The 25,082-nt window shown below is 48.1% G+C and overlaps 1 protein-coding gene across 2 annotated transcripts in view; it reads right to left on the minus strand.

The window, feature by feature from the left end:
* LOC147106700 (bestrophin-2-like) overlaps positions 1-25,082 on the minus strand; it is a 76,576-nt gene that overhangs the window by 12,770 nt on the left and 38,724 nt on the right. For both annotated transcript variants that reach the window (XM_086007754.1, XM_086007753.1), the window contains 2 exons: positions 23,911-23,991; positions 16,278-16,429 (listed from right to left, as the gene is read on the minus strand). In XM_086007754.1, the coding sequence (XP_085863880.1) occupies positions 16,278-16,429; positions 23,911-23,991 (233 nt within the window). The remainder of the gene's footprint in view (positions 1-16,277; positions 16,430-23,910; positions 23,992-25,082) is intronic.

Consider the following 25,082-nt stretch of genomic DNA (forward strand, 5'->3'; position numbering starts at 1 on the left):
GTATATACATCTAAGTATTAGCTTTAGCCTATATGTTTTGGTCTGCATAGTAGGGTTTTCTGCCTTTTGAAATGAATGAGGAAACTTTGGCATCTCACATGATCTCCAGTGGCTGATATCACAATAAATGGTAATTGTTAATCCTCTGGCTCAGACACAGCACTAATTTCAGTTCACAGTCTGTTTATGGAAACTATGGACACCAGAGAAAAGTACTGGGAGGAGGCTGGAGCCAGGAGCCATAATGCCCTGCTGGAAAGTGCATATGTTCCTTAGGACCAACTTCAATCCCCAGGGAAGCGGTTGGGGTGCTACAATTGGCTTCAATATCGTGGGATAGGGAGACGAAGCTCGGTTATGGTTCCTGCTCCTACTCTCGTCCCAGTGACCCACTTGCTGGAAAATGTGTATGTGTAGACACCAAGTGAAGACAGGATCTTGCTTGGTTATGATGCCACTACAGTTGAATACCCTACCACCAACCAATGTCTAACACAGGAAGAATAAGCCGAGGAGAGAGGGATGAAGGTCAAGAAAGTTGGCAGGAAAGTTAAAAAAAATGGAAATAAGAGGTAGGATTGCTTCAGGTCAACCTAACTCACCTCCTTGTAGCCAAAATGTATCTGGGATCCCAGGTTTTATAAAATAAGGGTATAGAGTACAAAAGCAGAGAGGTACTGTTAAATCTATAGAAATCATTGGTTAGGCCGCAGTTGGAGTATTGTGTACAGTTTTGAGCACCTTACTTTCGGAATTATATCAAGGTTATGGAAAGTATGCAAAAAAGATTTCCTAAGGAATGAGAGGCTTTAGTTTAAAAAAAAAGACTTGCATTTATTTAGCGTCTTTCACAACCACCAGATGTCTCAAAGTGCTTTACAGCCAATGAAGTACTTTTTGAAGTGTTGTAATGTGGGAAACGCAGCAGCTAATTTGTGCACAGCAAAGTCCCACAAACAGCAATGTGATAATTGTAGTGTATGTAACTGTTCTACCTTTAAGAGAACTATCGTATGTAACCGTTCACCTTTAAGAGAACTATTTTAGGTGTGGCACTACTTTATCTTGGCTGCTGTATACTGTAATACCGACGGTGACCACACCAGTATATAAGTGCTGTGTCAGGATTTTATTGGGCAGATTCGCCCTGACCTTCGAATAGTAAAGTCCTGTTTAAGTTACTCTTGTAGTCTGTGTATTACTTCGCTATACAACCCACAGACTTTACAATAATGACCAGATAATCTGTTTTCATTATGTTGGTTGAAGGATAAATATTGGCCAGGACACCGGGGATTCCTGCTCTTCTTCAAAACCGTGCCATGGAATCTATTACATCCACCCGAGAGAGCAGACGGGGCCTCGGTTTAACGTCTCATCTGAAAGACGGCACCTCCGACAGTGCAGCATTCCCTCAGTACTGCACTGGAGTGTCAACCTAGATTTATGTGCGCAAGACTCTGGAATGGGACTTGAACCCACAACCTTCTGATTCAGAGGTGAGTGTGCTACCCACTGAGCCACAGCTGACACTACTTATGAGGGAAGACTAGAGAAACTAGGGCTCATTGTATTAGAACAAAGAGATCTATTAGAGGGATTTTTACAAAGTAATCAGGAAAAACTATTCCCACTGGTCAGTGAGTCAATAACTAGATGGTATAAATTTAAGACAATTGGCAAAGGAACAAAGGGAAAGGTTAGGAAAAATATATTTTCACACCAAGTGTTGTTAGGCCATGGAATGCCCTACCAGAAACGATGGTGGAAGAAAAGCCTATATAAGCTTTTAAAAGGGAAGAAGATAAATATCTGAAAAAAACATTGAAAGGGTATGGGGCAAGGGCAAGCAAATGGGACGAAGCTCTTTCGGAAAGCCAGTGCAGGGACTATGGATCAAATGGCTTCTTTCTGTGCTGTGAAATTTTGTGATCAGTGTTGTGACCAGTAAGGCCCAAGGTCTGGGAGGAGGTTTTCCTTATGGCCACTATCCACTGACCTCTGCTGGAAAATGTCCTTGATGGATATTCATCTCTGATGCCCCCATGACTGAATAGTCTGCTAATATTTAGGCCAGAATTTAGGGCAGCAGCAGCGGCGGCAGAGCAGACCTGGGAGTTGCGGCGAGCCTGAGACGCAGGTAGGCCCCGCAGCAGCAGCAGCGGCGGCGGCAGTGCGGACCTGGGAGGAGCAGTGAGGCGGTGGCGGCGGTATAAAGAGAGCCTGAGGAGCAGGTAGGCCCCACAGTAGCAGCGGCGAGGCGGTACCAACTCAGCACCGGCAGAATTTTTACAGAGTGATGTCAGAAGTCAAAAGTGACGTCGGCACAAGGGGAGGGAGCTGATCTGGTAAGTGTTTTTACTTGGCTTTCTTAAAGTTTTTAAGTTTATTCCAGCTAGGTTAGTAAATTAGAGGTATGATAGGGCAGCTCACACCTGTGGAATGCACATCCTGTGCCATGTGGGAAGTCCTGGACACTTCCCATGGTCTGGACGACCACATGTGCGGGAAGTGTCGCCAGCTACAGCAGCTCGAGCACCGGGTTACGGAGCTTGAGCGGCGGCTGCAGTCACTGCTGTGCATCCACGAGGCTGAGAGCTACGTGGATAGCACGTTTCGGGAGGTGGTCACCCCGCAGCTTAGGAGTGTGCAGGCAGAGAGGGAATGGGTGACCGTCAGACAGAAGAGGAGGACAAGGCAGGTAGTGCAGGAGTCCCCTGAGCTCATCTTGCTCACCAACCAGTATTCGGTGCTGAGTACTGGTGAGAGCGATGGTTCCTCTGAGGAGTGCAGCCAGAGCCAAGTCCACAGCACCATGGAAGGCTCAGCTGCACAGGCAGGGGAGGGGGGGGGTGGGTGAAGAGGAGAGGGAGAGCAATAGTGATAGGGGATTCAATAGTTAGGGGAGCAGACAAGCGTTTCTGCGGCCACAGACATGACTCCAGGATGGTATGTTGCCTCCCTGGTTCCAGGGTCAAAGATGTCACTGAGCGGCTGCAGGGCATTCTGAGGGGGGAGGGTGAACAGCCAGAGGTCGTGGTCCATATCAGTACCAACGACATAGGTAGGAAGAGGGATGAGCTCCTGCAGGCAGAGTTTAGGGAGCTAGGAAAGAGGTTAAAAAGCAGGCCCTCAAAGGTAGTAATCTTAGTGCCACATGCTAGTGAGTTCAGAAATAGGAAGATAGAGCAGATGAATGCATGGCTGGAGAGATGGCGTAGGAGGGAGGGGGTTTAGATTCCTGAGGAATTGGAACCGTTTCTGGGGGAGGTGGGACCTCTACAAGCCAGACGGGTTGCATCTCAATGGGAATGGGACCAATATCCTCACGGGAGGGTTTAAACTAGCTTGGCAGGGGGATGGGAACCTAAGTATAGAGTCAATAGGGAAGGAAGAAAAACTGGAATTGGAAAACAAAAATGTAGAAAGTAAATTGGAAGGACAGAGGAATCAAGGGCTAGATAGTAGTCAACAAGGAGGTTTGCCTGTACTAAATGGTATATACTTCAATGCAAGGAGTATAGCGAACAAGGCAGATGAGCTGAGGGCATAGGTATACACTTTGGACTATGATATTATAGCTATTATTATTACAGAGACGTGGCTGAAAGAGGGGCAGGTATGGACGCTCAACATTCCTGGTTACAGGATTTTCAGATGGGATAGAGAGGGAGGTAAAAAGGGAGGGGGGGTCGCGGTATTGATAAAAGAAACTATTACAGCTGTGAGGAGGGATGATATGTTGGAGGGATCATCAAACGAGGCCATATGGGTCGAATTGAAAAACAAAAAAGGGGCGATCACACTGCTGGGAGTGTACTACAGACCCCCAAACAGTGAGAGGGAGATAGAAGAACAAATATGTAGACAAATTTCTGAGAAGTGCAAAAACTATAGGGCAGTAATAGTAGGGGATTTCAACTACCCCAATATTAACTGGGATAAAATTAGTGTGAAGGGTATAGAAGGGCAGAATTCCTAAAATGCATCCAGGAGAACTTTTTTAGCCAGTATGTAGCAAACCCAACAAGGGAGGGGGCGGTTCTGGACTTAGTTTTAGGGAATGAAGCTGGGCAGGTAGAAGGCGTATCAGTGGGGGAGCATTTTGGTGCTAGTGACCATAATTCTGTTAGATTTAAGGTAGTTATGGAAAAGGACAAGGATAGATCAGGAATAAAAATTCTAAATTGGGGAAAAACAAATTTTGCTAAGCTCAGAGTGGATTTAGCCATAGTGGACAGGAAACAGCTACTTGAAGGTAAATCAGTGTCAGAGCAGTGGGAGGCATTCAAGGAGGAGATCCGGAGGGTTCAGACCAAATATGTGCCCTTAAAGAAAAAAGGTGGGACTAACAAATCCAGAGCCCCCTGGATGTCTAGAGATATACAGGTTAGGATAAAGAAAAAAAGGGAGGCGTATGACAGATACCGAGGGCTAAATACTCCAGAATCTTTAGAGTACAGAAAGTGCAGGGATGCAATTAAAAATTATATTAGGAAAGCAAAGAGAGAGTATGAAAAATTCTTGGCAAGTAAAATCAAGGAAAACTCAAAGATGTTTTATAAATATATTAAGAGTAGCAGGATAACTAAAGAAAGGGTAGAGATCATGAGGGTAATGTGTGTGTGGAGGCGGGAGACGTCGGTAGGGTTCTTAATGAATACTTTGCGTCTGTTTTCACAAAGGAGAGGGGCGAAGCAGACATTGCTTTGGGGGGGAGGAGTATGAAATATTAGATGAAATAAACATAGTGAGAGAGGAAGTATTAAGGGGCTTAGCAGCTTTAAAAGTGGATAAATCCCCAGGCCTGGATGAAATGTATCCCAGGCTCTTAAGCGAAGCAAAAGAGGAAATAGCAGAGGCCCTGACCATCATTTTTCAATCCTCTCTGGCTTCAGGTGTGGTGCCGGAAGACTGCTAATGTGGTACCCTTGTTTAAAAAGGGAGAAAAGGATAGACCGAGTAATTACAGGCCAGTCAGCCTAACCTTGGTGGTGGGAAAATTATTGGAAAGAACTCTGAAGGACAGGATAAATCTTCATTTAGAAAGACACGGATTAATCGAGGATAGTCAGCATGGATTTGTTAAGGGAAGGTCGTGTCTGACAAACTTGATTGAATGTTTTGAGGAGGTAACAAGGAGGGTAGATCAGGGTAGTGCGTTTGATGTAGCATATATGGAAATTAGTGAGGCTTTTGATAAGGTTGCACATGGCAGACTGGTCACGAAGTTAAAAGCCCATGGGATCCAGGGCAAAGTGTCAAGTTGGATTCAAAACTGGCTCGGAGACAGGAAGCAGAGGGTAATGGTTGATGGGTGTTTTTGTGACTGGAAGGCTGTTTCCAGTGGGGTTCCGCAGGGCTCAGTACTAGTGATGCGCTATCAATTACTCATAAAAGACGGAGAGTTAGGAGAGTAACTAAAAGACTTTTATTAACAAAGAACAGAGCATGCCTCTTGTGGTTGACTGGCTTCCAAGAAGGCAGGGGGCTGCAGAGCAGTCACCTTTATACCTGGGCCTGTGGGTGGAGCCAGGGGCGGAGCCAGCAGAGGCATGCTGAGGCATGCCTAGATACAACAGTGTGCAACAACAACAACAGTGGTTTACCACATTCACCCCTTGTTTAAAATTGAGTCCGGCGGGGTGAAGTGTACCAAAGGTTCGTGTAAATAAGTCTATCAGGTGGCCTTGTATGCCGTCCTGATCGTCGTGGTGGCGGCGGTGATGGTGCAGCATCCAACGTTGAATCTGGCGTCTCATTGAGTGGTTGGGTGGTCAATGACGGGTCCTGGGGCTGCGGCATGCCGTCTACCGGGGTTGGGTTGTGGGTAGTGGTGGATGGCAATGGTAGTGTTTCAGGGGCACCCGAAGGTGCGAGGTCTCGTATGGAGACTGTGTCCTCCCGCCCGTCCAGGTACGCCACGTAAGCATACTGGGGGTTGGCGTGGAGGAGGCTCACCCTCTCGACCAGGGGGTCCGTTTTATGGGACCTCACGTGCTTCTGCAGTAGGACGGGTCCTGGAGACGTCAGCCATGTCGGTAGCGAGGTCCCCGATGTGGACTTCCTGGGGAAAGTGAACATTTTTTCATGGGGGGTGGCATTGGTGGCCGTACAAAGCAGTGACCGAATGGAGTGGAGCGCCGCAGGGAGGACCTCCTGCCAGCGAGAGGTCGGAAGGCTCTTAGATTTTAAGTTTAAGAGGATGGCCTTCCAAACCGTCGCGTTCTCTCTTTCCACCTGGCCGTTCCCCCGGGGGTTGTAGCTGGTGGTTCTGCTTGTAGCAATACCTCTCGTGAGCAGGTACTGATGGAGTTCGTTGCTCATAAAGGATGAGCCCCGGTCGCTATGGATATAGCTAGGGAAGCCGAACAAGGCGAAAAGGTCATTCAGACATTTAATGACCGTGGTACTGGTCATGTCTGGGCACGGGATGGCAAACGGGAAACGGGAGTACTCATCAATTATGTTGAGGAAGTACACGTTGCGGTCAGAGGAGGGGAGGGGCCCTTTAAAATCGACGCTCAGGCGCTCGAAGGGGCGAGTGGCCTTGATCAGGCTTGCTCTGTCTGGCCTATAAAAATGCGGTTTGCACTCAGCACAGATTTGGCAGTTCCTGGTCATGGTCCTGACCTCCTCGATGGAGTAGGGCAGGCTACGAGATTTGATGAAGTGGAAGAACCTGGTGACCCCCGGGTGGCAGAGGTCATTGTGGAGGGTCTGCAGTCTATCAACCTGCGCGTTGGCGCATGTACCACGTGATAGGGCATCTGGGGGCTCATTGAGTTTCCCGGGCCGGTACAAGATATCGTAATTGTAGGTGGAGAGTTCAATTCTCCACCTCAAGATCTTGTCGTTCTTGATTTTGCCCCTCTGATTATTATTAAACATAAAAGCTACTGAACGCTGGTCAGTGAGCAGGGTAAATCGTTTTCCGGCCAGGTAATGCCTCCAATGTCACACCGCTTCCACAATGGCCTGGGCCTCCTTTTCGACAGAGGAGTGTCGAATCTCGGGGCCCTGGAGGGTCCTTGAGAAAAAGGCCACGGGTCTCCCCGCCTGGTTAAGGGTTGCAGCTAGGGCGAAGTCGGATGCGTCGCTCTCCACTTGGAAAGGGATGGACTCATCCACTGCGTGCATTGTGGCCTTCGCAATATCTTTTTTTATGAGAGTGAAGGCTGCACATGCCTCTGCTGTCAGGGGGAAGGAGGTGGACTTGATGAGGGGTCTGGCTTTGTCCGCCTAGTTGGGCACCCACTGAGCATAGTAAGAGAAAAACCCTAGGCATCTCTTCAGTGCTTTTTGGCAGTGGGGGAGGGGGAGCTCCATCTGTCGGGGTCGGGGCCGATGACTCCGTTCTCCACTACGCAGCCAAGAATGGCGAGGCGCGTGGTGCGAAACATACATTTGTCCTTGTTGTATGTTAGATTCAGCCGCTGGGCCGTACGGAGGAATTTCTCTAGGTTAACGTCATGGTCCTGCTGGTCGTGGCCGCAGATGGTGACGTTGTCTAGATAGGGGAAGGTGGCCTGCAGCGCGTTCTGGTCAACCATTCGGTCCATCTCCCTTTGGAAGACCGAAACCCCGTTGGTGACGCCGAAGGGGACTCGGAGGAAGTGGTAGAGACGACCGTCAGCTTCAAAAGCTGTGTACTGGCAGTCCTCAGCCCTGATGGGGAGCTGGTGGTATGCCGACTTCAGATCAATCGTCGAGAACACCCGGTATTGTGCTATCTGATTGACCATGTCAGATATGCGGGGGAGTGGGTATGCATCTAACTGGGTGTAGCGATTGATCGTCTGGCTGTAGTCAATAACTAGGCGCTGTTTTTCGCCAGTCTTCACTACCACCACTTGTGCTCGCCATGGGCTAGTGCTACCCTCAATAATCCCTTCCTTCAGGAGTCTTGCTACTTCGGATTTAATGAAGCTCCTATCCCCGGCACTGTAACGCCTGCTTTTGGTAGCGATGGGCTTACAGTCGCGGGTGAGGTTAGCGAACAAGGGGGGGGGGGGGGGAGACTTTAAGCGTGGAGAGGCTGCAAATGGTGCGCGGCGGGCGATTTAAAAGCTGCTGGCTGCAGACTGTGAGTGGGGGGAGGGGTCCGCCGTACGCTAATGTGACACTTTTAAGGTGGCACTGAAAATCCAACCCCAGTAGAACGGCAGCGCAGAGATGGGGCAGGACAAGAAGTTTAAAATTTTTGTATTCTGTGCCCCTTACTGAAAGGGTCACTACACAGTAGCCACCGACGTCTGCTGAATGGGATTTGGAAGCCATAGAGATCCGATGGCGCGTTGGTAGGACCGGGAGAGAGTAACCGCGCACCGTGTCGGGGTGGATAAAGCTCTCCCTGCTCCCGCTGTCGAAAAGGCAGGTAGTGGCGCGGCCGTTTACCGTAATGTCCATCATGGACCTGGACAGTTAGTGAGGGAGAGATTGGTCCAGCGTCACGGAGGCCAGCGTATGGTCGAGTGAGTCGTTGTGGTCGTCAAACGAGGCAGTGGTTGAGTCCGGGTCACCCGCGATTGGAGTTGGAGGCGTCCAAGATGGCGGACAAAATGGCTGCGCCCATGATCCCGATCCCCACGCGGCTGGAGGTGTCCAAGATAGCGGACAAGATGGCTGCCCCCACGGTTCACACGCGGCGCTGCTGGCGTTAGCGGTTTTACCTTTGCAGGCGCTGACGTAGTGTCCTTTCTTCCCGCAGCCAGAGCAGGTCGCGTTTTTCGCCGGGCAGCGTGCTCTGGGGTGTTTTGCCTGGCCACAAAAGTAACATTTCGGGCCCTTGGACATTGCTGCAGCAGTTGGTGCCGGGGGTCCCATGACCCAAGGTTGCGGCGTCCACGGTGCGGAGCGGTTAGGGGAGAATGCGTCCATATTCCAGTGGGCCGCGTCTAGCGAGAGCGCGAGGGACACTGCCTTCTTCAGGTCGATTTCGCCCTTCTCCAGCAGTCTCTGCCGGGAGTAGTCGGATTTGAGGCCCGCAACGAAAGCGTCTCGGATAAGTCCCTCCACGTGTGTCGCGGCCGATACCTCTTTACAATCGCAGGCTCGGCCGAGTATCTGTAGTGCCCGTAGGAATGCCTCCAACGATTCCCCGGACTGCAGTTTGCGGGATCTCAGGAGCTGTCTGGCATAAACCATATTTACCGGGCGTGTGTATTGTCCTTTTAGCAGATCGATAGCCGCCGTGTAGGTAGTCGCGTCCTGGATGAGCGTGTAGACTTGGTGGCCCACCTTGGAGGCCAGGATTTTTAGTTTGTTTCCATCTAGTGTCACGGCTGAGGCTTCCAGGTAAGCTTCGAAGCAACGCAGCCATTGTGCGAACTTGGTAGACGAACCCGCCTCTTGAGGGTCTAGGTCCAGGCATGTTGGTCTGAGGGCATGCAGCAGCGCCTGCTGCTCAGCGTTTGGTGCCGTCGTTTGCTGCAGTGCCTGCTGCTCAGCGTTTGGTGCCGTCGTTTCCTGCTGCTCAGCGTTTGGTGCCGACATTTTGTTTTTGTTAATAAAATTGATGCGCTATCAATTACTCATAAAAGACGGAGAGTTAGGAGAGTAACTAAAAGGCTTTTATTAACAAAGAACAGAGCATGCCTCTTGTGGTTGACTGGTTTCCAAGAAGGCAGGGGGCTGCAGAGCAGTCACCTTTATACCTGGGCCTGTGGGTGGAGCCAGGGGCGGAGCCTGCTGAGGCATGCTGAGGCATGCCTAGATACAACAGTGTGCAACAACAACAACAACGGTGAACAACAATAACAGTGGTTTACCACAACTAGGTCCCTTGCTTTTTATGGTATATATCAACGATCTTGACTTGAATATAGGGGGTATGATTAAGAAGTTTGCAGATGATACTAAAATCGTCTGTGTGGTTGATACTGAAGAAGGACGCTGTAGACTGCAAGAAGATATCAATAAATTGGTCAGGTGGGCAGAACAGTGGCAAATGGAATTCAATCCGGAGAAGTGTGAGGTAATGCATTTGGGGAGGGCTAACAAGGAAAGGGAATACACATTAAATGGTAGGACACTGAGTAGTGTAGAGGAGCAAGGGGACCTTGGAGTGCATGTCCACAGATCCCTGAAGGTAGCAGGCCAAGTAGATAAGTTGGTTAAGAAGGCATACGGAATGCTTGGCTTTATTAGCCGTGGCATAGAATACAAGAGCAGGGGGGTTATGCTTCAACTGTATAAAACACTAGTTAGGCCTCAGCATGCAATTCTGGTCGTCACGTTGCAGGAAAGTTGTGATTGCACTAGAGAGGGTACAGAGGAGATTTACAAGGATGTTGCCGGGAGTAGAGAATCTTAGCTATGAGGAAAGACTGGATAGGCTGGGTCTGTCTTCCTTGGAACAGAGGAGGCTGAGGGGAGACCTTATTGAGGTGTATAAAATTATGAGGGGCATAGATAAAGTGGATAGAAAGGATCTATTTCCCTCAGCAGAGGGGTCAAAAACCAGGGGGCACAGATTTAAAGTAATTGGGGGAAGGTTTAGAGGGGATTTGTGGGGAAATTTCTTCACCCAGAGGGTTGTGGGGGTCTGGAACTCACTGCCTGAAAGGGTGGTAGAGGCAGGAACCCTAACCACATTTAAAAAGTACTTGGATGTGCATTTGGGATGCTCTAACCTGCAGGACCAAGAGCTGGGAAGTGGGAATAGGCTGGATAGCTCTTTGTTGGCCGGCGTGGACACGATGGGCCGAAATGGCCTCCTTCCATGCTGTAACTTTCTATGATTCTATGAATTTTCTGTACCTGGGCGGGTCGGGTGTGGGCGGTCGGCATGGCAGATTGTGACTCCGTTGTTGCTTCCATCCCGCTGCTGAGATCGACTTTGCGCTAATGGGGATTATTAAGCCTGTGCTAATGGGGACTATTAAGCCTGCCCTGCACATTACCTGGCCCTATTAAATGGTGCGGGTCTGATGACGTCATCGATGGCGCGTTTTCAGCCTGGATATTTAAAGGAGCCATGGCCACATTGCATTTGATGGTTCATCTAGGAGTGTGCAGGCAGCACACTGGAGGTTTTGACTGCTCCAAACAGTTGGAGAGATGACTGCACAGAGACAGCGGGCTGCACCCAGGTTCTCCCATGACTCCCTCTATATGCTTGTGGAGGGAGTCGGAGCACGCAGTGGGGTCCTCTTCCCTTCGAATGGGCAGAAGGGACCCTCCCAGGAGACAAAAAGAGCCTGGCTCCAAATTGCAGAGGAGGTCAACAGCAGGGATATGTTCAGGAGGATCTGGGTGCAGTGCCGCAAACGTTTCAATGATCTCATTAGATCAGGAAAGGTGAGTACAAAGCCACACTCAACTTCATCCTGCTGTGCCTCTCATCACATCCCCATCACTCGGCCTTCCCAACCCTACTTCTGCACATCCTTACTCACACCAAAATACCGTGCACGTTCACTCATCCCTCTCTATCTACATTATTCTCACATCCCCATCTTACTAGCCACCCCTCACACTCACCCTCATCCTAATGCAATCATACCAACTAACAACACACAAAGAGGCCACTTGGCATTGCCATCCCAATCCATCATAGTCACCCTCTAAAAATGTAACCCATCCATTCCATCACTATCACTCAACCTTTTCTTCTTTCCCTCCTTGCAGGAGAAGAGAGCAAACAATAAGAGGGAGAGAACTGGAGGTGGGCCTCCATCATCTGCCACCCTCACAACAGCAGATGAAGCTGCGTTGGAAGTATCGGGAGTGGCCGAGCAGCTGGAGGTGGGAGCCGGAGAGGGGGGTGGACATTTCAACAACCTGGTGAAAGAATTACATATCATACATCTACATGGCATACATCAGTCACTCATGGGGACTGATGTCATCAGCCACTGAATGGTCATCATGTACATAATGGTATGTGTACCCATTCTTCATACGGCATATCTAACGTATCTCTTTACTCTCCCACAGGTCCATCAAGAGCCCCCCCCTACTGTCCAGAAGGAAGAGGAAGACAACTCTTCAGAGGCGCTTCCAGCCTCTGAGGGCGCAGCGTCAGCAGACATGAACGTACCCAGCACCAGCGCAGAGACGCACACTTCGGTAGGTCCCACACAAGATAGAGTAGTGTTGTCACCGGGTCTGTAACAAGTGACAAGTGAGCAAGAGCAGATGGTGGAGACAGGGACAGCAGTGGAGACTCTTCGCCGGAGGGCGCAGGACGCTCCCAGCTCTGCTCAGCTGCATGCAGACGCTGAGCCTTGGGGGGCCATCCAGAAAGAGGGTGATCCTGGCGGTGCAGGAAGAAGTGCAGGGGGCTCTGACAGGTTTTGCGACTGTGATGTCTGCAAATGTGCAGAGAATGGAGGAGTCCAGCTCCAACATGAGCACCACTGTGTCGCAGGCGATGGCGACTGTAGGCTCTTCCATGGATAGGATGGCCACCTGCATGGAGCAGCTAATGCACCACTCACAGGAGCACATGGTCTCTATGGAGAATAGATGGCAGAGGCTCATCGACAGACCTCCTGTGTAGGAGGGATGTCAGCATAGACGTGAGTCCTCATGGCCCCACTGCTGTACAGAAAAATGCTCTCCAGCTCCTTGCTAGTAGGGAAGTGCGGGTGGCCCATGAGAGGGACGATGGAGAGAGGGGACATGGAAGTGCGGGCTCCTCTCCAAGTGCTTACACTTCTCCCCTGTTGCCACCCCCTCAGTCAGAGCTCCAGATGGCTCCTCGGATCGCGATGGCCGAGTCTGCCCCTGCACAGTCACAGGAGGAGCAGACTTTGGCGGGGCCATTACAGGCTCCAAAGCCTAGAGGACATCTGCCAAGAGTGTCTAAGCAGTCTCAGCAGGGAAGTGAGCAGGCTGCCTCTACTTCTGCTGAAGCCACAGGGATAGCACCTCGTAGAAGCACGCAGAAGAGAAAGATGACACACAAGTAGATTCACAAGGGTTGTCACTTGGGTGTTTTATTCAATGTTAATGTCAAGTTTCCGTTAATGTTAATGTCAACCATAAAAATCTTTATTTTCACCACTTTCCCATCTTGGACAAATTTGTGTGCAGCTTTGGAAGTGGTTTAGTGAGTTACAGTGAATGGTGAGACATAACGGTACCTCCAGCAATAGTGGTCAGTGTGAAAGGAATGGCTTGGTCATTGTAGGGATCCTTTATGGGGTTGCTGTGGGGATGGTGCCAACCTGGAGCAGCATGTAGCAGCCATATGGGTGTACAGCATAAAGTTAAGTAAATCTGGCCATGATGAGGCCATCCCTGGCCCCCCGGGCAGCAATGTGCTCGGGTGCTGGTGGGATCTGGACTGCAGGTTCCTTCAGCTCCTGCTTGTCTTCCAGCTGATGCTCCTCCTCCTCTGAAGAGGCTGTGCACTCAGTGCCTTGCTCTTCATGCAGTGCTAATCCTCGCTGCTGCGCTATGTTGTACAGGGCGCAGCAGACCACGATGATTCTGGAGAATCTGGCTGGTGCGTACTGAAGGGCTCCTCCAGATCTATCAGGGCATCTGAAGCGCATTTTGAGCATACCTATTGTCTGCCCTATGACACATCTGGTGGAAATGTGGCTTTCATTGTATCTCTCCTGGGCCTCAGTACTTGGTCTCCTTAAGGGTTTCATGAGCCACGTCTTCAGTGGATAGCCCTTGTCTCCAAGCAGCCAGCCGGAAAGTCTGTTTGGAGGAGTGAAGAACTGAGGGAGGGTGGTCTGGCGAAGGACAAAAGAGTCATGGCGCACATGTGCATATGATCTTCCTATGGTTGCAGGCCAGCTGCACATTGAGGGAGTGGAAGTCCTTGCAGTTGGCAAAGACCCCTGGGTAATGATGGGGTGCCTTGATGGCCACATGTGTGCAGTCGATGATGCCCTCCACCCGTGGGAAGCCAGCCAGAGTGGCAAAGTAACCTGCTCAGTAACACTGGCTTCATCAGTGGTAAAGTTGATATAATTGGCTGACTTGTCAAAGAGGGCATTGGTGACCTGTGTGATGCATCTGTGGGCGGCCGACTGCGAGATGCCGCAAATGTCTGCTGCAGATCCCTGGAAGGAGCCTGAGGCAAAGAAGTTGAGGGCGCTGGTGACTTTGACAGCCACTGGTAAGGGGTGTCCACCTGCTCCTCTAGGCTGTAGGTCATCCTCGAGCAATGTGCAAATGTCTGCAATGACCTGGCGCGATAGCCTGAGCCTCCTTTGGCACTACTGCTCCATCGTGTTGAGGAAGCTCATCCTCTGCCTGTATACCCTGTGTTGGGGGTATTACCTCCGGCGCGGTGCAGCCCTGCGCTGATGTCATCTGTCCTGTGCAGCATCAGGTAGTTGAGGAGAAGGTTGGTGGTGCTGCTGGTGTTGGGGCTCATTGTGGTCCGATTCTGAGGACCAAGGTGACACAGTATAAATGGCACCCATGCTTATGGAATAGATGGCAGGTCAAGTGGAGATCAGAGGAGCAAGCTGTCAATGGTGTGATAGGTTGTAACAATGAGGTGAGACTGGATGGCGACTTTGCTGGAAACACTTGCAGCCTGTAGAAAGCTAAATGTGTGCTCGGAATGCAGTCAGCAACAGCTTCTGCCTGAGGAAAGTGACCAGCTGTGAGGTGGGAGGTTTTATCGTACATTTCATGCTGTCATCTAATCAGCTGGAGCAGTGGCCACTCAACTCCCACCTCAAGCTGAATCCCGTGGGCAGCCAGGGACATTTGAAAGATAGGCTGAAAAACATTCTTAAAGGTCTGACAACTGATTAATGATTTGAATTAGGTTGCCCGCCTCTGCCGGTTGGGTCGCTGCTGCACCGGCGCATGCGCCAGAGGGAAAGGCTCGTGGGGGCGGGATGATGGCGGGTTCCCGACCCGCTGCAACTTATTTCAAATTTTCCACCCAACCCGCCTCCCATCACGCCCGCATGGACCCCAGAAAATTCCGGCCTTATTGTCTAAGATCATACGTGAAAAATTGCTACTTGGGTAGGTACCAAAGGGTACCCGGTGGCCGTAGAACCTTAATCATACATGAGATAACACCTTTTAGAAGAGGACGAAGAGAGGGCAGAAAAAGATGGGGAAACAACAAGGCTTGGATTGTGATTAACACTGAGGAAAAAAGTAAAATACAAACAGCCCAGGGATTCAACATGTTGGAGCGTCAATGTGAGTGCCCCTCTAAGTATACCTGTTCTCCATGGGAAGTCCCTGGACTTTGTTCAGCATCTATCCTTGAATGCAGAGATGAGGACAGGAACTCAGCCCAGAGTAGGGGTATTCACTAAGCTTTACTCAGTAGCCACAAACCTGAGCACTGCCTTGCTTGAAGATCACTCTTGGGAATGCTGCACCATGCTGGAATGCTGCACCATGCTGGAATGCAGTTCTGTGCCAGAAATTCCCCACACAGTGAGCTCCTGATTTCAAGTGCACCACCTCAGACAGTTGCCAAATGGTAGCCAGATCATTTCCCGCAGGAAAGGGAAAAGAAGGCCCTAGGACTAAGTTCTATTAAAACTATAGTGACATTAGCGTACTCTGAATACATTAGTAACACATTACTCTATCTCCTATTTTAACAGGCATTAATCTATTTAAAATAAATTGACTAATATTGTACAGTTAACTGACGCCACTAATCCCATTAAGGTATACAGACCTGAATTTGTAACAATAATGTTACCATGTAGCCATCTGCTCATGTTCTACTTAAACACATGAACCACGATTATTCAGAAGCAGCTCATCTGCTGAGGCACTAGAATTGTGTGCGCTTGAGAGCAGGGAGTCGGTGTTGCTGTCAGCAGCAACTTGAACCCTGGGTGAGCAGGTTGGAGCCGACTGGTGGGACCATGCTCCACATTGTGGTGGTTGGATTCCACTAGAAGGGCCACCAGGTGAGCGGCAGGCCAGCTTGGTGGCGTTGGGGTGAAAGAGGGAAAGGCCTGGGCTGTAAGATTAGAGGGCGGGATGGAGGTTTATGATGTGCTTATCAGTAAGAACGAGTTCGAGGGTAGGAGCAGGCTTTGCTAAAGTGAATATTTTCCTTCTCCTCCCATGTGTTTACTGGTTCCCCTCTTTTTCTTTGCCCTTACTTTCTTACAATGATAGATAGCAATGGACAAGAAAATAAAACACATTGCACATACACAAAGGGCCAATTGCCATGGTAACATGCTGTATGGTTAGGCATGTAGAGGTGTGCCTCACCTGTCAGAAAGGTCACCAGCACCAATGCGATTATTGGTAAAATTTGCTTTTCCAGCTCCCTAAATAATTTCCCTGTAAAAACTTAACAGTCCATTAACCTGATATCAGAAGTGGAGCCGAGGAATGAAGGTTTCCGGTGTTCCGTGGTCGCTGCGGTGTATGGAGGTTTCGGGTCATTGTCATTCCAGTACTTATCCTTTTCAAGAGCTGGTAAGTTCTGATGCATCTCATCAACTGCCAGGAGAGAAACCTAAAAAAAAAATCAGAATATGAATTCTCAACCCTGCTGATAAACGAAACCTCTGTACAAATACATAATCAGTAACTCTTACACTACTGAATAAGCAGGAACTCTGTACAATTACCCAGTAAGCAATCCTTACACTGCTGAATAAACACAAACTCCACAAAGTAATCTTTAACTTGCTGTCTAAGCATGAACTATATAAAGTTGTTAGCAAGGGTATGGGTTACGTGCGATGTAATGTAGAGTTCCTGTTTATTCAGCAGCGTAAAGGTTAAGCACTGTAAATGTTCACAGTTCTTCGTTATTCAGCCTGAGCCTTGCACTCTCTTCCATTAGAGTTACTGTCATCAAATCAGGAGAATCCAGACAACTGTGGAAAATATATCACCCATAATTTAATGCAACAATCACAGCTGCTTTTAATGTTATGCTCTGTTTATGATACGTGGCCACCTCAACCTCCCCCTGGAGGCCAAGACTCCAGTCCCATCAGCTGGAGACAGAGCTCCCACGGGCCCTACTCGCGAGCAGTGAAGGTTACATTACACCACTTTTGGAGGCTAAAATTCCAACAGTCCAACTCATCAAACAGTAAAGACATATTACTGTAGCCTGATAAAAGCTCCTATCAGCCTTGATACCTGGAGGCTAAAATCCCAACAGTTTTGTTAAAGGTAGAAAGTCCCACCAACTTTCAACGCTGGAGTCTGAAGCTCCTCGGGTTCATTCATTGGCAGCTAAGGACCCATCAGCCCAACAACAACAACAACATATATTTATGTAGCACCTTTAACGTAGTAAAACGTCCCAAGGCGCTGCACAGGAGTATTTTAAGACAAAAAATTTGACTCCGAGCCACATAAGGATAAATTAGGGCAGGTGACCAAAAGCTTGGTCAAAGAAGTAGGTTTTAAGGAGCGTCTTAAAGGAGGAAAGAGAGGTAGCGAGGCAGACAGGTTTAGGCAGGGAATTCCAGAGCTTAAGGGCCTAGGCAACAGAAGGCACGGCCACCAAAGGTTGAGTGATTATAATCAGGGATGCTCAAGAAGGCAGAATTAGAGGAGCGCAGATATCTCGGGGGATTGTGGGGCTGAAGGAGCTTAGAGATAGGAAGGGTCGAGGCCATGGAGGGATTTGAAAACAAGGATGAGAATTTTGAAATCGAGGCGCTGCTTAACCGGGAGCCAATGTAGGTCAGCGAGCACGGGTGATGGGCGAACGGGATTTGGTGCGAGTTAGGACACAGGCAGCCGAGTTTTGGATGACCTCAAGTTTACATAGGGTGGAATGTGGGAGGCCAGCCAGGAGTGCATTGGAATAGTCAAGTCTAGAGGTAACAAAGGCATGGATAAGAGTTTCAGCAGCAGATGAGCCAAGGCAAGGGCAGAGACGGGTGATGTTACGGAGGTGGAAGTAGTCGGTCTTTGTTATGCTGCGGATATGTGGGCGGAAGCTCATTTCAGGGTCAAATATGACACCAAGGTTGCGAACAGTGTGGTTCAGCCTCAGACAGATGCTAGGGAGAGGGATGGAGTCAGTGGCTAGGGAACGGAGTTTGTGGCGGGGACTGAAAACAATGGCTTCGGTCTTCCCAATATTTAATTGGAGAAAATTTTTGCTCATCCAGAACTGTATGTCAGACAAGCAGTCTGACAATTTAGACACTGGAGGGTCGAGAGAAGCGGTAGTGAGGTAGAGCTGGGTGTTGTCAGCGTACATGTGGAAACTGATGCTGTGTTTTCGGATGATGTCACCAAGGGGCAACATGTAGATGAGAAATAGGAGGGGGCCAAGGATAGATCCTTGGGGGACACCAGAGGTAACGATGCGGAAGCGGGAAGAGAAGCCGTTGCAGGTGATTCTCTGGTTACGATTAGATAGATAAGAATGGAACCAGGCGAGTGCAGTCTCACCCAGCTGGATGACGGTGGAGAGGCGTTGGAGAAGGATGGAGTGATCAACCGTGTCAAAGGCTGCAGACAAGTCAAGAAGGACGAGGAGGGATAGTTTACCTTTGTCACAGTCACAAAGGATATAATTTGTGACTTTGAGAGCTGTTTTTGGTACTGTGGCAAGGGTGGAAACCTGATTGGAGGGATTCAAACATGGTATTGTGTGAAAGATGGGCACGGATTTGGGAAGCGACAACACGTTCAAGGACTTTGGAGAGGAAAGGGAGGTTGGAGATGGGGCGGTAGTTTGCAAGGACGGAGGGATCAAGGTTTGTTTTTTTGAGGAGAGGAGTGATGACAGCAGATTTGAGGGAGAGGGGTACAGTACCTGAGGAGAGAGAACCATTAACAATATCAGCTAACATGGGAGCCAGAAAAGGAAGTTGGGTGGTCAGCAGTTTGGTGGGAATAGGGTCAAGGGAGCAGGAGGTGGGTCTCATAGACAAGATGAGCGCAGAGAGTTCATGATGGGAGATCGGAGAGAAACTGGAGAAAGATGCGAGTTCAGGGCTAGGGCAGGGAGGAACCTTAGAGGAAGTTTGGCCCAGTTGGCTAGGGGAAGGAAGGGAAGTGGCAGAGGCAGCTGAACGGATGGTCTCAATTTTAGAGACAAAGAAGTCCATGAGCTCCTCACACTTGTTATCGGAGGTGAGGGTGGAGGAGACGGGAGAGTAGGGAAATTAAAAACCAGAGCGTGTCAGGAAGGGGCAGAAGGTATGGAGTAAAAGGTAAAGTAATAAAAAGGGCAAAAGCAGGAACTAAGTGTCACAAAACATATTTGAAAGTTCTCTATCTGAATGCACGTAGCATTCGTAACAAAATAGACAAGTTAATGGCACAAATAACTACATATGGGTATGATCTTGTGGCCATTACAGAAACATGGCTGCAGGGTGACAATGCCTGGGAATTAAACATACCAGGTTATTTAACGATCAGGAAGGACAGGCAGGAAGGAAGGGGAGGTGGGGTGGCTATGTTAATAAAGGAAGGAATCACTGTAATACAGAGAAATGATATTGGGTCAAAAGATCAGGATAATGAAACAGTTTGGGCGGAGGTAAGGAATAATAAGGGGAAAAAAACACTAGTGGGCGTAGTCTATAGGCCTCCGAACAGTTGCAACTCTGTTGGATGGAGTATCAATCAGGAAATAGTTGAGGCTTGTAATAAGGGAGCATCTATAATTATGGGGGATTTTAACTATCATATTAATTGGACAAATCAAATTGGGCAGGGCTGCCTTGAGGATGAGTTCATTGAGTGTATTAGGGATGGGTTTCTTGAGCAGTATGTAACTGAACCGACCAGGGGGCAAGCAACCTTAGATTTGGTCCTGTGTAATGAGACAGGATTAATTAAAAATGTCCTAGTAAAGGATCCCCTTGGAATGAGTGACCATAACATGGTTGAATTCCGTATTCAATTAGAGGGTGAGAAGGTTGGATCTCAAACAAGCGTGCTAAGCTTGAATAAAGGAGACTATGAAGGTATGAGAGCGGAATTGAGTAGAGTGGATTGGGAAAATAGGTTAAAGGTTAAGACGATACATGATTAGTGGTGTACATTTAAGGAGTTATTTTACAACTTCCAAAAAATATATATTCCACTGAGAAGAAAAGGGTGTAAAAGAAAAGACAGCCATCCGTGGCTAAGTAAAGAAATTAAGGATAGTATTCGACTAAAAACAAGGGCATATAAGGTAGCCAAATCTAGTGGGAGGATAGAGGATTGGGAAAACTTTAAAAGACAGCAAAAAATAACAAAAAGATTGATTAAGAAAGGGAAGATAGATTATGAAAGTAAATTAGCAAAAAATATAAAAACAGATAGTAAGAGTTTTTATAGTTATATAAAAAGAAAAAGGGTGGCTAAAGTAAATGTTGGTCCCTTAGAGGATGAGACCGGGAAATTAATGGTGGGAAATATGGAGATGGCAAAAACACTGAATGAATATTTTGTATCAGTCTTTACAGTAGAAGACACTAAGAATATCCCAACACTGGACAAACAGGGGGCTATAGGGGGGGGAGGAGCTAAACACGATCAAAATCACTAAGGAAGTGGTACTCGGTAAAATAATGGGACTCAAGGCGGATAAATCACCTGGACCTGATGGCTTACATCCTAGGGTCTTGAGGGAAGTGGCGGTAGGGATTGTGGATGCATTGGTAATAATTTTCCAAAACTCCCTGGACTCAGCAAAGGTCCCGGCAGACTGGAAAACTGCTAATGTAACGCCCTTATTTAAAAAGGGCAGTAGACAGAAGGCTGGAAACTATAGACCGGTTAGCCTAACATCTGTGGTAGGTAAAATATTGGAGTCCATTATTAAGGAGACAGTAACAGGACATTTGGATAATCATAATTTAATAGGACAAAGTCAGCATGGTTTTATGAAGGGGAAGTCATGTTTGACAAATTTGCTGGAGTTCTTTGAGGAAGTAACATATAGGGTGGATAAAGGGGAACCAGTGGACATAGTGTATTTAGACTTCCAAAAGGCATTTGACAAGGTGCCACACAAAAGATTATTGCTTAAGATAAAAAATCACGGGATTGGGGGTAATATTCTGGCATGGATAGAGGATTGGCTATCTAACAGAAGGCAGAGAGTTGGGATAAATGGTTCATTCTCGGACTGGCAATCAGTAACTAGTGGTGTTCCACAGGGGTCAGTGCTGGGTCCCCAACTCTTTACAATCTATATTAACGATTTGGAGGAGGGGACCGAGTGTAACATATCAAAGTTTGCAGATGATACTAAGATGGGAGGGAAAGTAGTGAGTGAGGAGGACATAAAAAACCTGCAAGGGGACATAGACAGGCTAAGTAAGTGGGCAGAGATTTGGCAGATGGAATACAATACTGGAAAGTGTGAGGTTATGCACTTTGGCAAGAAAAATCGTAGAGCAAGTTATTATCTTAATGGCAAGAAACTGGAAAGTACTGAAGTACAAAGGGATCTGGGGGTCCTGGTGCACGAAACTCAAAAGGTTAGTATGCAGGTGCAGCAAGTGATTAAGAAGGCCAATGGAATGTTGGCTTTCATTGCTAGGGGGATAGAATATAAAAATAGGGAGGTATTGCTTCAGTTGTACAAGGTATTGGTGAGACCGCACCTGGAATACTGCATACAGTTTTGGTGTCCATACTTAAGAAAAGACATACTTGCTCTCGAGTCAGTACAAAGAAGGTTCACTTGATTAATCCCAGGGATGAGGGGATGGACATATGAGGAGAGGTTGAGTAGATTGGGATTCTACTCATTGGAGTTCAGAAGAATGAGAGGCGATCTTATTGAAACATATAAGATTGTGAAGGGGTTGGATCGGGTGGATGCGGGGAGGATGTTCCCGATGATGGGTGAAACTAGAACTAGGGGGCATAGTCTTAGAATAAGGGGCTGCTCTTTCAAAACTGAGATGAGGAGGAACTACTTCACTCAGAGGGTGGTAGGTCCATGGAATATGCTGCCCCAAAAAGCTGTAGAAGCTACATCATTACATAAATTTAAAACAGAAATAGACAGTTTCCTAGAAGTAAAGGGAATTAAGGGTTACGGGGAGCAGGCAGGAATTTGGACATGAGTCTAGGTTCGGATCGGTCATGGCCCTGTGGGTAGCGGAGCGGGCCCAGGGGCCGTGTAGCCTGATCCTGCTCCTATGTCGTGTGTCTAATTCTGTTAGATTCAGGAGATGGTTCTGTGATAGTAGATTGGCGGTTAGGATCAGATCAGTCATGATCTTATTGAATGGCGGAGCAGGCTCGAGGGGCCGATTGGCCTACTCCTGCTTCAATTTCTTATGTTCTTATGGTTAGCAGTAGAGAATAGGAGCCGGGGTTTATCTTTGCATTCCAGAATGATTCTGGAATTGTGAACAATTTTGGCAGACAAGAGCAGGGCCCGATAGTGCTTTATGTGGTCCAGTCAGATCTGGCGGTGAATGGCTAAACCAATTGTTCGCCATATCCGTTCAAGTCTGCGTCCCTTGGACTTAAGGGAGCGAAGATGAGAGCTGTACCAGGGGGAACAGCCAGGGTGAGAGAGGGTAATTGTTTTAGTAGGGACTAGGGCATCAAAGATAGTGGTGAGGGTGTCGTTGAGCAGATCAGTAGCTGCAGAAATGTCATGGTGAATGGAGGGCCAGAGGCTGGACAGTTGGGATTTCATAAGTGCAGTTGTAAGAGAGTTTTTTCCAGGGGCAGACACAAAAGGAAGTAGGATTGGGGGAGGTGGGTGGAAGGGGGGTGTGGGTGGAGAGCGATACAAGGAAATGGTCAGAGGTGGCCTTATCTGCAATTGACACAATGGGAGTAGCGAGGCCACGAGAGATGGCAAGGTCGAGGGTGTGGCTGTGAATATGAGTTGGGGAGTTTACATGGAGGGAGAGATTAAGGGAGGATAGGAGGCTAGTGAACTCGGAGGAGAGAGAGCATGATAAATTGAGACGGAGGTTGAAATCACCGAGGATGAGAAGTCTTTTGGTGCTGAGGGAGGAGAACAGTGAAGGTATCTCAATAATAAAATGGGTGGGTGGTAGAACAAGAATTTTAAATGAGAGGCAAGAGGGGTGGAATAAGGTGAGATGCTCAAAGGAGGAGAAACTGCCGGAGGAATAGGGGGACAGATAAAGGTGTGATTTGGTGATGAGAGCCACCACGGTGGTCTGAGAGGTGGAAGGTATAGCCAGGTGGGGAGGCTTCATTTAAGGGTAAGGTGTCATCACCCCTCAACCAAGTTTCCATCAGGGCCATGATATCGATGCAGTCATCCACGCTAAGCTCATGGATGGCAAGGGCCTTGTTTGCAAGTGAACGGACATTCTGGAGGGAGATGCGGAGAGGGTCGGTGATGGCTGTCCCACTGCCAGCATCCACAGGATCAGTGCTGGGGGGATGAGTTGGATGGGGAGGAGATTGGCAAGATTTGCCCCCAGTGGCCGCACTGGGCGGGAAGGTTGGCGAGAGAGTAGGATGGGACAGTTGGGGTTGCTGCTCGCAAGGCGGCAGCGACGAGTGCCTCGATGGGCCCTTCGTAGGATGCCAAGAGAGGCACAGAGCCGGAAGCTAAAGTCCCATCATCCCCTTGAGCCAAATGCTAGAATCCCATTCACACAGACTAAGGTCCCATCAGCCCTACTTGGTAAAGGTTAAGGTCCCATCAGTCGGACTAGCAGGAAATTAATGTCCATTGGCCCCACTCACTACATCATGAACCAGGCTCAACAGCTTATAACTTGTCTAACCTTGTCGTTACATTATAAGTTTGAAACCGTTCCCTTGTGGCTATTTATGCTATTCCAATTGTATACAAGGCTTTAATATCTGTAAATAGTGTATATCTATTATAATAGATGGACAATCATTATTGTACAGTTAATTGCTCAAAAACAGGATCCTGTCATCGTAACGATTGACTGTTTTTTTGAAAATTCCCGTTACTCTGACATGACTGTGGCAGTTGTGTGATCCTCCAGTTTCTGAACACTCGGGTCTCTGGGACAGATTGTATGAAAGTTTGTTGGTTACCTGGAAATTTCTGTCGATGAGCCAGTTCGCCTCAAAGTCATCATCATCCTCACCAAAAGGGTTAATCAGCTGCTCAGCTACCTGTGCAGTTTCAAACAATCGTGTTAACAGTGAGAATGGTCAGTAATGTTTTTTCTTACTTCCCCTTGTTAAGTTAATACATGTATAAAAGACTGGCTTCATTTTCAATTTCTCCCCATCTCTCCTGAAGATGCGGATTCTTGATGAAGAGTTGCATTTATATAGCGCCTTTCGCATCTTGTAGGACTTCCCAAAGCACTTTACAGCCAATTAAGTATTTTGTTTTTGAAGTGTAGTCATTGTAATAGTTCCAAGTTGTAATGTAGATGGGTTGAGTATCTCATCCCAGTGGCCAATTTTCATGCGTGAGCTTAAACAGCAAGTTTCAGCAGACTATTCATGCAGGATAGCACAGCTGATCCTGTCTCATCTGACATCTCCACACATGCCCTTTCTAACAGGGGTCACTTGATAGCGATCAGAAGAACGAACATTGGCTAATTTTAATTCAATTGGTAGAGGCACCAAGGCCAATTGTAGCAGCTGTACTGTCACTCCAGCAGAGACTGACTAACTCAGTACAGACCAGGGATCATGGGACCCTGTGGTCTGTAGGGCTCAGTACCACATCATGTGGTACATTAACATATTCAGCTGTCTGGGAGCTGGTTAGATTATTTCTATGTAATAATTGCAGACTCTGTTCTATATTTATCTTCACAACTCCAATAATTTTATCACCATTGTTAATCCCTCAGTCTGGATGTTATCACAGGCCAACAACATGAAGCACAGTGACTGTCCGTATCTGAACTGCTGCCAGTGGGGAATGGACTTCAAACTAAAAAAAACCAAAGCTTTATCTTCTTATATCTATCTATCTATCTATTTCTATATATATAATAAAAGGATCGTTCTGTCTGTGTGTATGTCCGGGCATCACTCAAAAGTTATAGAGCGTACCTACACATATGTTATATCAAAAGAAAGCTTATGATTACGGGAGCGTCTTAGGTGTATTTACTTTTTGGTCAGACAAAAATTGTTCGGACAGTATACAAAAAACATTCAAAATTCCGCTCATTAGCGGCTGACCAATCCTACGGGGGAATTGGCGTTGAGTGACGTGATGGTTGACCAATCATACGGGG

This window comes from Somniosus microcephalus, chromosome 15, assembly GCF_052327205.1.
Source record: "Somniosus microcephalus isolate GS21.2 chromosome 15, FLI_Smic_1.0, whole genome shotgun sequence".
NCBI classification, from domain to species: Eukaryota; Metazoa; Chordata; class Chondrichthyes; order Squaliformes; family Somniosidae; genus Somniosus; species Somniosus microcephalus.